Genomic DNA, 15,000 nt, shown 5'->3' on the forward strand with positions numbered 1-15,000 from the left:
GGCAGAGTAAAAGTAAGACAAGAAGAAGTGTCCTGGAGACCTTGGTGAGATGGTAGGATAAGAAGAGAGACGGACAGACAGAGAAAAGTGAGAGAGAGATCTCTTCTGAGAATGTCAACACGATTGATCTCTGACCTCTGTCTGTGGTGTGTGGGGGTAGGCCTTGCTGTCTGACCCTGAAGGAATTTCTCACACACACACACACACACACACACACACACACACACACACACACACCATTACTACTCTGCGTGTGTGTGTGCATGTGAGTGTGCTCGTGTGCTCATACACATGTTTGTGAGAGGTCCCCCTGTGGGTCCATTCTATCCCCTGTATTTACCCATCCTCTCTCTCACAGGCAAGTGATAACAGGTTGGCAGCCATCAAGCTCCACTCAGCTCAGCTAGGGGACACACACACACACACACACACACACACACACACACACACACACACACATCCTTTCATCTGCATCTCTCCTGTTATTAAAACAACACAGAGGAGAGCTATATTCCCAACACTCCCCACATGCTTTCCCACTGCTAATTGTTCATTGTTGTGTGGAGTGCTTAGTGTTGTTGTCTGTGTTTGTACAGATGATACAGGTCTGCCTTAGGGTGTACTATTATACACTATGTATGTCATTCGTGCATATATCATACTGTGGTTAAGTATGATGCAGCATACAGTATGTATAGACAGAGTTCATGTCAGAGTCCCCCCCCCCCCCTCTCTCTCTCTCTCTTTCTCTCCCTCCCCCCGTCTCTCCGTTCCTCCTTTCCCTTCCTCACTGTAATCCAAATCTCCCTGTCACATTGTTTCTGCATGGTGGGTAGAGGAGAGAGAGAGAGAGAACGAGAGAGAGAGAGGGCGAGAGAGAGAGAGGGCGAGAGAGAGAGAACGAGAGAGAGAGAACGAGAGAGAGAGGGCGAGAGTGTAGTGTCACTGCTCACTACTATCCCCACAGGAGCCATTCCGTGTCAGTCCACTGTTCGCCAGCCGCTCGCTTTGCCATTGATCTCTAGGACACTGTTTGCATCCTAATGAATCCCAGCTGAATGAGGAGCCCACTGTGCTGCCAGCCAGGAAGGCCACCAGGGGCTTTCTAGCTATGAAGAGTGTCACTCTCTATTAGAACTGTTGTCCATGGCTACCTTTTGATATCCCAGTGTGTCCTCCCAAAGCTTCCCCTGACTAGATGTAACTACACATTTCAGTCATTGGTGTGATGTGTTGTGCTGTGCTGTACAGTGGTTAGGGCCTCACAGTGTGATTTTGCCCTAGCCTGTTGTTTTTGTTGTGTACAGTATGTGTCTATTTTGTGTGTGTGTGTCTGTATGTGAGTGAGTGAGTGAGTGAGTGAGTGAGTGAGTGAGTGAGTGAGTGTGTGTGTGTGTGTGTGTGTGTGTGTGTGTGTGTGTGTGTGTGTGTGTGTGTGTGTGTGTGTGTGTGTGTGTGTGTGTGTGTGTGTGTGTGTGTGTGTGTGTGTGTGTGTGTGTGTGTGTGTGTGTGTGTGTGTGTGTGTGTGTGTGTGTGTGTGTGTGTGTGTGTGTGTGGTGTGGCACCTCGGGTTGGTGCAGTGTATGGGGGTTAGTCACATGCCGCTGCCTCTAATCGCTGTCTGTCTGTCTATCTGCCTGCCTATCGGTCTGTGTCTGCCTGGGACATGGCAAGAAAAGGCATGTTCCAGCACTGATAAAGACCAGTCTGGATGCCACCGGGTTGTCTGCTTTGTATTTTTTTCTTTTTAAACAATCGTAAGCCTTTTTGCACACACACTTTTTGTTCCCATCACTGTAACACACACACACACACACACACACACACACACACACACACACACACACACACACACACACACACATACACACACAGTGGATATAGACTTGATTTAATAACAGGAGAGGTTTCAATATATAAAAGGCAGTTAACCTGAATCACCACAGTTGGAATCAACAGCCTTCTATTTACCTCTTTTCCCTCCCTCTCTCATCACTTGTTCCCTCCTTCTTCCTCTTTACCCTGTATCACTCAGGTGTGTGTGTGTGTGTGTGTGTGTGTGTGTGTGTGTTAATATGCCACACACGCATCTCTGGTATGAATCTTTGAGCCATGCCTGGCATGTGTATGCCGTTTCTGGGGGCCCCCTTGTTTTTTTCCCTGTCCCATCAGTCATGGTGAAGGGCTTTACCATCTAAGCCTCATGGAGGCAGATCTCCTATGTTGTCCCAAATCTGCCTAGAAACCCCAACATATCAAGTGTTGATAGGTGTTCTATATGATAACAATGTCAGGCTTCAGTATGATGGTAATGACATGCATCACTAATCATACCCTCTTTTCTCTCTCTACCCCCCCCCCCTCCCCCCCACACACACACCCTCCCTCTCCACAGTGTGCTGGGCCTCAGTATCCTCAGTATCAGTCACCGTGACTCCCAAGGTGGAGGTGATCAAGGGAGAGGCTGCCAGCCTGCCCTGCACCTTCAGTGGCGCCAGCCCCTCCAGCAGCAACATCGTCGAGTGGTTCATTGTGAGTCCCCCTTCCCTTCTCCTACTATGTCCTATTCTCAATATAGGGATGTCCTTTGGCTGGAGCAATTTTTTGGTGTGATGTCATGTCATTGCTCTGTGTGTGGACAGTAATTGTATTATCTTAGGGTTTGCATGTGTGTGTGTGTTTGAAGTGTCTGTGTGTTGTTTATTTTACTTCTGAAAACGGCTTCCTCTCGGGTGGGTTCCCTCCCTCCCTTCTTCTCTTCCAGTCTCCCACCATAACATTCTTTTATCTGATATATCTCATCCACCCCCCCCCCCCTCCTCCTCCCTCTCTCTCCTTATCCTATCACAGGAGGAGGGTGAGAGTAAGACCAGGAAGCGGGTGGCGTTCTGCTCCCAGTCGGGTGAGGGGATGGCTGACGAGGGGACCCGTTTCACCGGGCGGGTGACCATGGGCAAGGACTTCTCTCTGGTCATCTCCCCAGTGCAGGTGGAGGACAAGCAGACCTTCTACTGCCAGGTCACTGCAGGGCCCTCCGGGGGTGGGGAGGCCGCCACAGAGCTCCAGGTCTTCTGTGAGTGACCTTTGAACTTTAGAATGACCCCACTGTGCCTCCTCCCTGGTCATCTTTCATTGTCTGGTATGCGTGTGTCATGTTGTGTCATGTTGTGTCTTGTCGCAATGGGATTTGTTTGTGTGCAAGTCTCACCCTGTGTGGGTTTGTGTTTAGGGTACTGTATGTGACTACTGTATACTGTATGTGTAATACGGTACTGTATGTGTAATTCATGATGAACTGACCAATGTTTTGATATGACATATTTTATGGTAAAATTATTCAGATACCGAACACAAACTGGTATAACCTACTAGAGCCATACTGTATATGTTTGGTATCATTTCATCATAGTTAAGTTATCATTTCATCAAGTTATAGAATAATTTCTAAAGATGATGATTTTTACATCTTTTCACATAAATAGCTAATATCCTGCATAATGTCCTGATGTCATGTGCGAGGCAGTTTTAATTCTGTTCCTTAGCCTGGGGTGACAGAGTACTTCTGATAAGATCCCCAGAGGTCAATTAGTCCTATGAAAAATCACACTTGACACAATTGATTAATAGTTCAATTGCACCTGTCATGTCTAATAGCTGTCACCTTAATTGCCATTCCAAAACAATCTTGATTTATCACCATGGTGATGAGAACACACCCCAGACCCGGTCACTGTGTCCTTGTCCCTCCGTCCCCGACAACCCCGACTTGATATCAATCATAGTTCCACTGTTTAAATACCTTGTAAGAAAAAAATAATTCATTTAGCATTTTCAGTTGGCTGAATATGAGTGAATTTGGCTTGGAGTAGAGGGTGAATGGTTTTGAAGATTTGATTGACCCTTTAATGACCCTTCGGTGTGAGTTAAAGGGGTGTGATAGTAATTCATTCACTTTCGTGTGCTTAGTAGGCATTAAAGTATAAATAATTTACGTTGCACCTAAATGGCATTTAATTATACATTTGTAAATGTGCCAGTGTTATGAGTGAGGTTGTTAACAATACCTAGGGTAAATGAAGTGCGGTGTCACTACGACCTTTTAACAGGCAGATGACTGGAGACTTTTAACAACCTTACTCATGGCTCTCTGGGTCTTCAAAAGCACTGCATCTCCTCTGCGTTTGGCTTCCTGTCCTGGCTCAATGGGAGTGAGTTTTAATGACTCCTGCCGAGGACTCTGAGGAGTTATGGTGGGTGTGTTGGGAGACAATGGCCTTTCCTTTCACAAGGGAGGTTTACAGTAGCCAGTGTAATGGCCTGAGCATGAGTGGGAAACGAGCAATACACATCACACACACACACACATCACACACACACACACACACACACACACACACACACACACACAACGCCAAACAGTGACACGATACATCCTGCCTCCACTTCCCCCTGAGCTGTTGTGTGGAGGTGGGGAGGCAGGAGGAGGCGGGGGGGGGCACAGGCCACACCCAACCACTTCCCCACACCCATCCTCAGGGGTCTTGGGTCTTGGTCTCGGTCTGTCTCTGGACATATATATGTAGAACAATGTGTAACACAGCTTCAATTCAATTAAAATGATTAATTTATGCAATTTATTTGTCAGGGAAAGTGCAGTCCGTGATTATATCAAAACAATGTTTTTTTTTTTACTGGATAGGTCTGCATCTCTTGCTGCATATTACTGTAAGAAGAACATTTCTTCCCGTTACTGTATGCAAACTGCTCCCTGGGGAAGCGATGAGGAGAGAGAGAGAGAGAGAGAGAGAGAGAGAGAGAGAGAGAGAGAGAGAGAGAGAGAGAGAGAGAGAGAGAGAGAGAGAGAGAGAGAGAGAGAGAGAGAGAGAGAGAGAGAGAGAGAGAGAGAGAGAGGGAGAGATAAACAGTGAGAGATAAACAGAGAGAGAGGGCACCGTAATTAAAGGGAGGTTTAGATAGGTGAGGGAACCTACTGTAGGAGGGTTAGCAGAGAGAGGGAGACAGGCAGCAATGTTATTAAATGTCTGCTGTTTATTTTTACAAGCAGACGGCAGCTGCAGCCTGCAACGCATGACCTTGCATGGGAACGAGCGAGGGAGGGAGTGAGTGAGAGAAAGATAGATAGACAGAAAAACAGAGAGAACACACACACAGCAGTGCTTGTGTGAGAGAGAAGGCTGTTGTCTCTAAGCTTTGACCCTAACAAGGAAACATGAGCTGGGTCATGCTGGAATAATACGCTGAAGGATGTTTACTACTAACCCTAATTGGATAGGTTAAGGTGTGTGTGAGTGTGAATGCTGTCAATGGCGGTGACAGTTGCTTTTGTGTGTCTCTGTGTTTGTTTCTCTGTATATTTTTGCCGTGTGTGTGTATGTGACCTCTGTTCTGTGTGCAGGCTGTAAGTGTCTCCTTGATGTGAGTTTCTACAAATTTATGTAAACAATGTACTACTCTTTATGGGAAAATCGTTTAGAAAGGTCTTATTGTTCTACAGTAATTTATACTGCAGTATAATATTAATTCCCCTCTCTCTCTCTCCCTCTCCCTCTCCCTCTCTCTCTCTCCCTCTCTCTCCCTCTCCCTCTCTCTCTCTCTCTCTCTCTCTCCCTCTCAGTCGCTCCAGAAAAGCCAGAACTCACACAGGCCACTCAGTCCATCACTGCAGGCTCCTCTGTTAGCTCTGAGGTGAGTGTGTGTGTGTGTGTGTGTGTGTGTGTGTGTGTGCCCGCGCACGTGCGTGGGTGTGTGTGTGTGTATATGGTGTTTGACCTTGACTGTTTCAGCTACTGCTACTGTTTTTCACTTATTGAAATATAAATATATATATATATATATATAAACAATATCTCCTGAACCACTATATGTATGTGTGTGTGTGTGTGTGTGTGTGTGTGTGTCTGTGTATGTGTCAGGTGGGCACGTGCATCAGCCGGAATGGTTATCCCCAGGCCAGGATCATCTGGTACCAGGACACTAAGCCTCTGGCCGAAGTGAAAGACAAGAAAGAGAGTAAGTACTCAGTACTCCACAGCCTCTGCTAGCCAATAAGGGTCCTTCAAAGAGTTGTTCTACAATCTACTGGGGAACCTGAATAACTTGTTTTTCTTCTTCTAAGAGTGTATTTAAGAGTGTATATACTGTATCAGTATCTCTCCATGTATTTGTATTCTAATGACTCTCCTGCATCCCTCCCTCCCTCCCTCCCTCAGAGACCCACATGGTGCCGTCGGTGGTGAAGGAGGCGTCTGGTCTGTTCACCATCAGCAGCATCCTCAACATGCAGCCCACCAAGGAGGACAAGGACTCTGTGTTCCACTGCAAGGTGGAGTTCACCATGCCCAATGACAAGATCGAGCACAAGGACTCCAACGAGATCAGCATCGCCCTCGACTGTGAGTGATGGGCGCATGTGTCCGACATCTTGGCTCTCTGACCCGGTGTCTCTCTGTCTGTCTGTCTGTCTGTCTGTCTGTCTGTCTGTCTGTCTGTCTGTCTGTCTGTCTGATTGTCTGTCTGTCTGTCTGTCTGTCTGTCTGTCTGTCTGACTGTCTGTCTGTCTGTCTGTCTGTCTGTCTGTCTGTCTGTCTGACTGTCTCTCTGTCTGTCTGTCTGACTGTCTCTCTGTCTGTCTGTCTGTCTGACTCTCTGTCTGTCTGTCTGTCTGTCTGTCTGTCTGTCTGTCTGTCTGTCTGTCTGTCTGTCTCTCTGTCTGTCTGTCTGTCTGTCTGTCTGTCTGTCTGTCTGTCTGTCTGTCTGTCTGACTGTCTGTCTGTCTGTCTGTCTGTCTGTCTGTCTGTCTGTCTGTCTGTCTGTCTTCACTTCATGAATCTTTTAGAAGACGTTGGTCCTGTCTGATGTTTTACCTGACCTCTCTTACCCCTCTCTCTCCAACTCCCATCTAATCAGATCCCTCGGAGACGGCCACCTTCACCCTCATGAACACTACGCCTGTCAAGGAGGGTGACGAGGTGGTCATGAAGTGTGTGACCGACGGAAACCCACAGCCAGAGTTTGACTTCACTAAAGATGATGTTGTAAGTGGGCTGGGTAGGGCAGTGTGTGTGTGTGTGTGTGTGTGTGTGTGTGTGTGTGTGTGTGTGTGTGTGTGTGTGTGTGTGCGTGCGTGCGTGCGTGCGTGCGTGCGTGCGTGCGTGCGTGCGTGCGTGCGTGCGTGCGTGCGTGCGTGCGTGCGTGCGTGCGTGCGTGCGTGCGTGCGTGTGTGTGTGTTCGTTTGACTCTGCCCTCACTCCACTCACTACCTCCTCCCCCCCCTCTGATGTCCAGGCGATTCAAAGAGACACTGCAATCGGGACATTGACTCTGAAGTCGGTGAAGCGTTCTGATGCTGGGGTGTACAAGTGTAAAGCCACGGACTATGACAACATAGATGCTGACCTTTCTGGCGAGATCAATCTCTCTGTCAACTGTGAGTGTCCATGCCCATTTGTGAAATTAGTCTCCTTGCATACAGTGGGCAAAGTGTCTAACAACAACATGGGGATGAAGCCTAAAGGGATTTGAGTCCAATTGAATGGATTCAAATGGAATTCTTTGAGTCAAGTTTTATTCAATTCAATCCTTCTCGGTCCACCTATTTTTCCATGCAATTGCCTTTTATTGTATCCCATCCAGTGATGTTAGGCTTAGCTCAACAATTCAATGATATATTGATTACAGATCTCAAAGAGAACCATATACAGTATCTACACATAAGCATATCTTCTGGCCACAGTGGGAAAAACATCCTCTCTCTGTCTCTCTCATTATCTTTCCCTACGTTTCTCCTCCTCCTCCCCCCTCCCCCTCCTTTTCCCTCTCTCCCTCTCTCTCAGTCATCGACCCATTGATGGTGACCCCGGCAGGTCCACTGTCCGCCATGCTGGGAGACCTGGTGGAGGTGCAGTGTAAGGCCAAGAGCTCAGGACAACACACTGTTCAATGGAAGAAGGCAAGTCCATCTTTTTCTCCCTCTCTACTTCCTCTGTCCTGTATCTGGTCCTTAACATCAGGCCTGGGTTCAGGGGTCACACCCCACAGCTGGATTTGATTGGACAAAGGAGAATGGAATTTTGTATAGAAATATAGTACAGGAAAAAGAAGACAGAAGATTACAGTAGGGATAGGTAGCATGGTTAATTGATGCCTTCCTCCACCAAAACCTATCCTGGATCAGTGGTTGGGTGTATCAATGAGCCTGCTAACTCGATGTTCTCCATAACCCATCTGTATTCAGTTGTAACTGGTAATGTATACAAATCATTATCAACACCAGCTTTTTACATCAAAATGTTAATGAATTGTAAATTTGATTGGACCCCCAACTCTGATCCATCGAGTCTTTGTCGTTCTCCTGTGAACTGTGTTTCTCTCTCATGTCGAGCCATTGTTTTGTCTGTGGATGCAGTGTTATGCCTATTGTGTGTGGGGTGTTTTCGAGATGTTTTGAGAGAGAGAGAGTGAGAGAGAGAGTGAGAGAGAGAGTGAGAGAGAGAGCTGGATAAAGGAAAAAAGAGAAAGAATACCTTGTGTCTGAAGCTGCTGAAATCTTTAAATGTCATCGACCCCTCGAACTACAGTACCCATAAACACTCTCTCCTTCTAACCCTAACCCTAACCCTTCTAATTGTAGGCTACATTAATCTCTAATGTCATTGTGTGTATGTGTGTGTGTGTGTGTGTGTGTGTGTGTGTGTGTGTGTGTGTGTGTGTGTGTGTGTGTGTGTGTGTGTGTGTGTGTGTGTGTGTGTGTGTGTGTGTGTGTGTGTGTGTGTGTGTGTCACCCAGGGCTCCGAGGTGCTGTCCCAGGACGGCGTGTTGTCGCTGAAGTCGGTGACCTTCGCCGAGGCTGGGGAGTACCACTGCGTGGCCGCTGTGCCCACTGTTCCCGGACTGAACGTCGAAGCCAGCGTCACCCTCGACGTCACTGGTAGGTAGACCCCAATGCCCGCGCACTCATATTATTACTACTATTATGGCAATTACTATTCCATTAAAGGTACGTTAACATGAACCCAACCATGCTGCCTTATCAAACTACACCCCATGAATTGCTAAAACCACTGAATGAATGAAAGTCAAGTGCTCCCTGGCATTCACATCCCACACTGTGAAGGACGTTCAGTCTGAGTCCGGTTGGCGTGTGACTACTCCGTCGTTACTCCATGTCCACTCCTCAGACCTCTGACGCTTCCTACTTCAGGAAGTACGGTGTCACTGTGTGTCCCTGCTGCTTTTGGGAAGTCACTTCTGTCTGCGAGCCAATGGTGTGAGTCACACAGACTCCAAACATAGTTTGTTCTAATACTCCTGTGGCTGAAGAGGACAATGGTTGGGCATGGCAAGGGCTGTGTGTCAGGCCAACGGGGTCTTTCTAAGTCTACTTCCTCAGCAGAGCTTAAGATAACAATAGCCAGTCGGAGAGTGTTCAGGGAGGCTTGAACATGAGGGGGAAAGGGAAGATTGAGGTTTAAGGAAACACCTGAGGTGGAGCGGAATTTCCATCTGCGTAGATGGCGGTCAGTAAGGAAGGGTTTGGGCCGAGACCAGATGATGACCGTGGGTTTAGGACTATGGGTTTGTTGTAAGATGGTTCATATGGGAATACTGTATAGGGCATCCTACTGTATAGATAGGGCATTGCTATAGGATAGAAAAGGAAGTGAGATGGAAGTGGATTGTACTTATTCTCCTCTCTCTCTCTCTCTCCCTCCCTCTCCCTCTCCCTCTCCCTCTCTCTCTCCCTCTCCCTCTCCCTCTCTCTCTCTCTCTCTCTCTCTCTCTCTCTCTCTCTCTCTCTCTCTCTCTTTCTTTTTCTCTCTCTTCTAGGTGAACCAATGGCTGATGCTGCTGTTGATGGCACCGTGGAGAAGGAGGGAGACATGGTGACTCTGTCCTGCTCTGCTTATGGAAACCCTGCCCCGCAGTTCGTCTGGACACCCTCAGGAAAAGAGGTGTGTGTGTGTGTGTGTGTGTGTGTGTGTGTGTGAGATTAGAGACCTTTGAATGTGGCATATTATAATTTTTTTGTAATTGTATTTACTGCAAGTATTTTAACTCCAATCCATCCCTAATCCCACTCCCTAATCCCTCCCTCTATTTCCCATCGTGTACCAACTGTACTCAACTATATGACTGTGTGTGATTACTGTTAGTGCTTTTACAGAGGCGCCATCTTGGCCTGGTCTCCCTTGTGAAAGTGTTCTTTTGACCTCTGTGGGACAGCACGGATGAATACATCTCTCCCTCTCTCCTCCCTCAGTCTGTTGCGGTCGAGGGTAACAAGGTGATCAGCACGGTCACCTTGGAGGCCACGGCTGTGGTCATGAAGGACGGGGTCACCTGCCAGGTGTCCAACAAGTATGGAACTGACAACAAGGTCTTCAAGGTTAAAACAGGTTAGCGTGGTAGCAATAATCCTACTTCACCTCTCTCTGTGTGTCTGTTATTATCTCCCCTTGTGTCCTGTTTACTCCTTTTTACTCTTACTCGTAATGCTATTTCTCTCTCTCTCTGTCTCTCTCTCTCTCTCTCTCTCTCTCTCTCTCTCTCTCTCTCTCTCTCTCTCTCTCTCTCTCTTTTATTAGGGTAATATAAACTGTAATCTGAGCCTTGTTCTCCTCTGCTCTTCTGTCCTTACAGCTGCTGCCACCAATGACGGAGACAGAGGTAGTCGCTTGTCCGTCTTCCCCCTCCTCTTCTCCCTCCTCCTCTCAGGATTGTGTGTTGTATATACCCTGTGATCGACCCCCCCCCCCCCCCCCCCCGCCACTGTACTGTATATTGTATATTTTACCTATTGCTACCGAACACTGTGGATATTGTATATTGTATTATGTTTGTCATCTTTGTATGATGTCCGTCCAATATTTTGTGGATGCCGCAAACTTTTTTCTCCTCTCCGGGGGATAATAAAGGATTCTATTCTGTATTCTATTCTCCTTCTCCTCTCTTCCTTTCTTTTCGTGGGGTCTTTGTCACTTTCCTTCTTTTTCCGACTGCGTTCTTCTCTTTCCAGTTTTCCCTTCGTTCTGTGTGCTGTGCATTTGAGTTGCTGTGGGGCTGTGTGTCGTTGTTGTGTAACTCTCGTGTGTGTGTGTTTGTGCACTAGTGGTGTGTGTCACTGGGTGTCGAGGGTCTTCGTAGTGTGTGTGTGTGTGTGTGTGTGTGTGTGTGTGTGTGTGTGTGTGTGTGTGTTGCTTTGCTATGCAATGGTACTGAGGAACTTTCTTTCTTTCAAAACGCTGCTCAAAGGGAATCCTGTGCTTAAGACTGCAGGTCTGTACTAATACTACTGCCTGTATGTGTGTATGTCTTACATAGTGTGTTTGCATGTGGAACAGAGCGGGTAGGAGTGTGTGCGTCTGAATGTGGGTGTGTATGTATTTGAATAAGATTGTAGTATGTTATTGTGGGTGTGTGTATGTGTGTTTGCGTGGGTGAGAGCAATCACAGTGTGTGTGTACATGTGTAGGCCCCTCTCTTGGGCTCCTCCTCATCACGGTCACTACAATCAAAGTTAAACTAACCCCCCATCCCTACCCCTCCCCTACCCCCATCCTCTCCACCCATCCATTGTTCTCACCGTGGCCCACCCACCCATCCCACTTCCACCACTCCACTCGCCCTCCCACCATTTCCATCATTCTCACCTCCTCCATTACCCTCCCTTCCCTCCATTACCCTCCCTTCCCTCCATTACCCTCCCTCCTCCATTCCCTCCATTCCCCTCCCTCATCTCTCCATCCCTCCATCTTGCTTCCCTCCATCCAAGCAGCTGGTAAGCAGCAGGGAGGCTCCAGTGGGGTGGTGATAGCTGTGGTGGTGTGTGTGCTGCTGCTCCTCCTCTTGGTGGCCCTGCTCTACTTCCTCAACAAGAAGGGCAAGCTGCCCTGCGGCAAGAAGGACAAGAAAGAAGTGTGAGTAAAGAGAGAGGAGGGGTGGAAGAGGGGAAGAGGGGGTGAAGAGGGAGAAAGGGGTGGAAGAGGGGAAGAGGGGGTAAAGAGAGAGGAGGGGTGGAAGAAGGGAAGAGGGGGTGAAGAGGGAGAAAGGGGTGGAAGAGGGGAAGAGGGGGTGAAGAGGGAGAAAGGGGTGGAAGAGGGACTGATGCTGTTCCAGGGGAATGGCTTGAGGGCACATGAAAAGGGAAAAAAATCACTTGACGTTTTTCGGACTGCTAATTCTGTGCGGGACTAACTTAACCCTCTCTCTCCCTCTGTCTCATCCTCTCTCTTCCTCTCTCTCTCTGGTGTGCAGTGCGGGTGGCGAGGTGAATAACGACATTGTGGTGGAGATGAAGACAGAGAAAGCGAATGAAGAGGCCGGCCTCCTCAACAAGAGACCGACACCAGAACAGGTCAGACATTCACGCTGTCATAACTTCATTAGTACTAATAATAACAGCTCTTCATGGCTTCAAAACTGTACTCACTAGAAACAACCAATATGAATCCTCCTTACTCCATACTCCTTGACAATATCAGACAATGTCTTTATTTTGGTTGTTTCTAGTAAGTAGAGCTATGAAGCTATGAAGAATTGTTATTAGTCCATGCGTGTGATATTGTAGGATATTGTCAAGACTTGTAATGAATTAGCTTGTGCTGCTACTTATGTTTAATACTATATACTTCCCCCTCTTTGTATCTTCCAGTGATGAACAGAAGAGAAGATTAAACAAGAAGTCGGAGAGAGGGATGAAGGGATGGAGGACCACAGTCAAACGACAGCAGGGCTTGTTTTATTTTTGATAGAGGGACAAATCCGATGGAGGGAAATGACAAACGATGGATTAATGTTGGGGTGTATATGAATGGGGTGGGGGTGACAGGGGGGAGGGAAGGGTGAAGGTGGGGTGTGGAGGGGGTGATTGAAGGTGCATTGGCATTATTTCTACGCAGGACATTATATAACACTGGATATCACGTCATCACTATGACATCATCACGACCCAACCTCTTCCAACCAATCCCAACTTTGGTTGACTCCAGTGCAGAACAGCTGTACAGTACAGGCGTGGCCAACACACTTCCAAACACAGTGACCTTTTTTTTCTACCCCAATCCAAACACGAAATGCCATTAAGTCACTGTGTCTCCCTGGAGCGTGTGTGTGTGTGTGTGTGTGTGTGTGTGTGTGTGTGTGTGTGTGTGTGTGTGTGTGTGTGTGTGTGTGTGTGTGTGTGTGTGTGTGTGTGTGTGTGTGTGTGTGTGTGTGTGTGTGTGTGTGTGTGTGTGTGTGTGTGTGTGTGTTTGTTTGTTTGTGTCCATGCTGTGTTGCACTGTGTGTATTTGAGCTGTGGTGTGTTCTTTGTCTGCAGTGTAAGGCTGTATCTGTCTGTTCTGGAGTCTGCACTTACTGTACCCCCATTCTGTAGCTTACTATGGTGGGCATGGGGAAGAAAAAAACACACACTGTCACGCTACTTCACTCATCCCTGGAGTCAATATTCCACTGAGGTGTTACATCAAATTTCCTCATCGAAACAGAGTTTAACAGCAACCACTGTTACATTTCAGTTGGATGAAAGCGGGCTCCTCGCTAGCTTTTGTGCTGTCTATCTCTGTTTTTGCGAAAAATGTTTTGCTGTTGCCACTTAGCTGATCCCAATTAGCTGTTGCCTTGGCAACCACTAGCACAATTTACACTGTCAACCCCTCTTCAAACACCCTCTGCTTTTTCTATCAGTCAAAACCAAAAAAAAGATACAAACGCGACAAAATGCTATTTGGTGTACAAATTAGTTTTGCAATTTTGAACGAGCTTGTATATTGTTATGTATTAGGTCATTTGTTTCCTCTGCTCTTTCTCTGTTGATTTGATACTGAATAACCAATCAGAACGAGGCTTACTGTACATGATGAGGAACTGAATGAGTCTGTGATTACTGTGCTGTAGGCCCTGACCCCTTGCTCTCCCTACTATTTTTTCCTCAAGATGCTTTGATAGCCTACTGCCTTTCCCTGAGCAAATACAATATTCACAAATACAGTATATAACACTCCCCCTTGTAATGCTCAGCTCCCGCAATTATCGTACGCTCACACTGGAAAATTTGAGTAATCTGGCAAAATGGGGGACATTTTTTTTTTTATCCCCTGTCGACAATCTCGAATCATATAGCCAACTGCACCGCTACCGTTTAGTCCTCCCTGGCAAATGTTGCAGCACGGTAAATACAGATTCACTGAGGGGATGTCACAGGCACAGGTGAAACCACAGTTAGATAAAGGTGAGGGAGGGGAAGGGGTGAGGTGGGAGGGGGGGGGGGGGGGGGGGGGGGGGGTACTTGATGTCCTTTTTTTTTTACCAAATGAGTTGAAAGAGTTATTAAGTCATGTCATAGTCGGGTGCTCCAATGTTTTGGTACGCATTAGATGTCTGCCTATCTGTCTCACACCTTCTCTTTCTGATACTGTCGGCAGCACAGATATGTATGACAGCTGGTTGAAGTGGCCTCTACCTTTGTCATACACTGGAACGAATGGCCTTTACCTGGACAAGGTGCTCTATACCACTGTCTTTCTTCGGGAATCATTTTTGGTTTTTTTCCACTGGTGTTGTGTATATGTCTAATGATTTAAGAAATATATATTTCCATAACTTAATGACTGTTAGCGAGCATGTGATGGTTGGTGAAGACGGACAGATGCATACCTTCAACTTGGAACATTTTTGTTTTATTTGTTTAAAAAATATTGTGATATTAAAAAAATGTGTTTTTCATTTATTTTTTTTAAAACGGGGGATTCTTGTACTTCTGAACTACTGAATTGTGACTTTTCTTCTGGCTTTTCCACTGGTTCTAAGAGAAGAGAGAAATGTAGGATTCTTGTCTTGTTTTATGGATTGTGAGTGCTTTTTTCTCTTCCTGGTATACTGTATATTTTGTGGTATGGTGTTGTGAGCTATGTGGCGTGTTGATGTATCATTTTTTTTAACTGTGTAGAATTTATAACAACAGAAAAACCAACCACACCACCA

At 46.9% G+C, this 15,000-nt stretch overlaps 1 protein-coding gene across 2 annotated transcripts in view; it reads left to right on the plus strand.

Moving 5' to 3' along the window:
* bcam (basal cell adhesion molecule (Lutheran blood group)) overlaps window positions 1–14,257 on the plus strand; it is a 44,961-nt gene extending 30,704 nt beyond the window's left edge. Inside the window, exons 2-16 of one of the 2 annotated variants that reach the window (XM_083679075.1) lie at window positions 2,396–2,532; window positions 2,851–3,073; window positions 5,636–5,706; window positions 5,934–6,030; window positions 6,231–6,413; window positions 6,928–7,055; window positions 7,306–7,447; window positions 7,854–7,969; window positions 8,806–8,947; window positions 9,847–9,971; window positions 10,280–10,415; window positions 10,660–10,686; window positions 11,792–11,936; window positions 12,274–12,373; window positions 12,671–14,257. In XM_083679075.1, the coding sequence (XP_083535201.1) occupies window positions 2,396–2,532; window positions 2,851–3,073; window positions 5,636–5,706; window positions 5,934–6,030; window positions 6,231–6,413; window positions 6,928–7,055; window positions 7,306–7,447; window positions 7,854–7,969; window positions 8,806–8,947; window positions 9,847–9,971; window positions 10,280–10,415; window positions 10,660–10,686; window positions 11,792–11,936; window positions 12,274–12,373; window positions 12,671–12,673 (1,775 nt within the window). In that variant the 3' untranslated portion in view covers window positions 12,674–14,257. The remainder of the gene's footprint in view (window positions 1–2,395; window positions 2,533–2,850; window positions 3,074–5,635; window positions 5,707–5,933; window positions 6,031–6,230; window positions 6,414–6,927; window positions 7,056–7,305; window positions 7,448–7,853; window positions 7,970–8,805; window positions 8,948–9,846; window positions 9,972–10,279; window positions 10,416–10,659; window positions 10,687–11,791; window positions 11,937–12,273; window positions 12,374–12,670) is intronic. The other variant, XM_083679076.1, reaches the window with a different exon arrangement.
* The last annotated feature ends 743 nt before the right edge of the window (window positions 14,258–15,000 follow it).

Source organism: Argentina silus (genome assembly GCF_951799395.1).
Source record: "Argentina silus genome assembly, chromosome: 10".
Taxonomy (NCBI): Eukaryota; Metazoa; Chordata; class Actinopteri; order Argentiniformes; family Argentinidae; genus Argentina; species Argentina silus.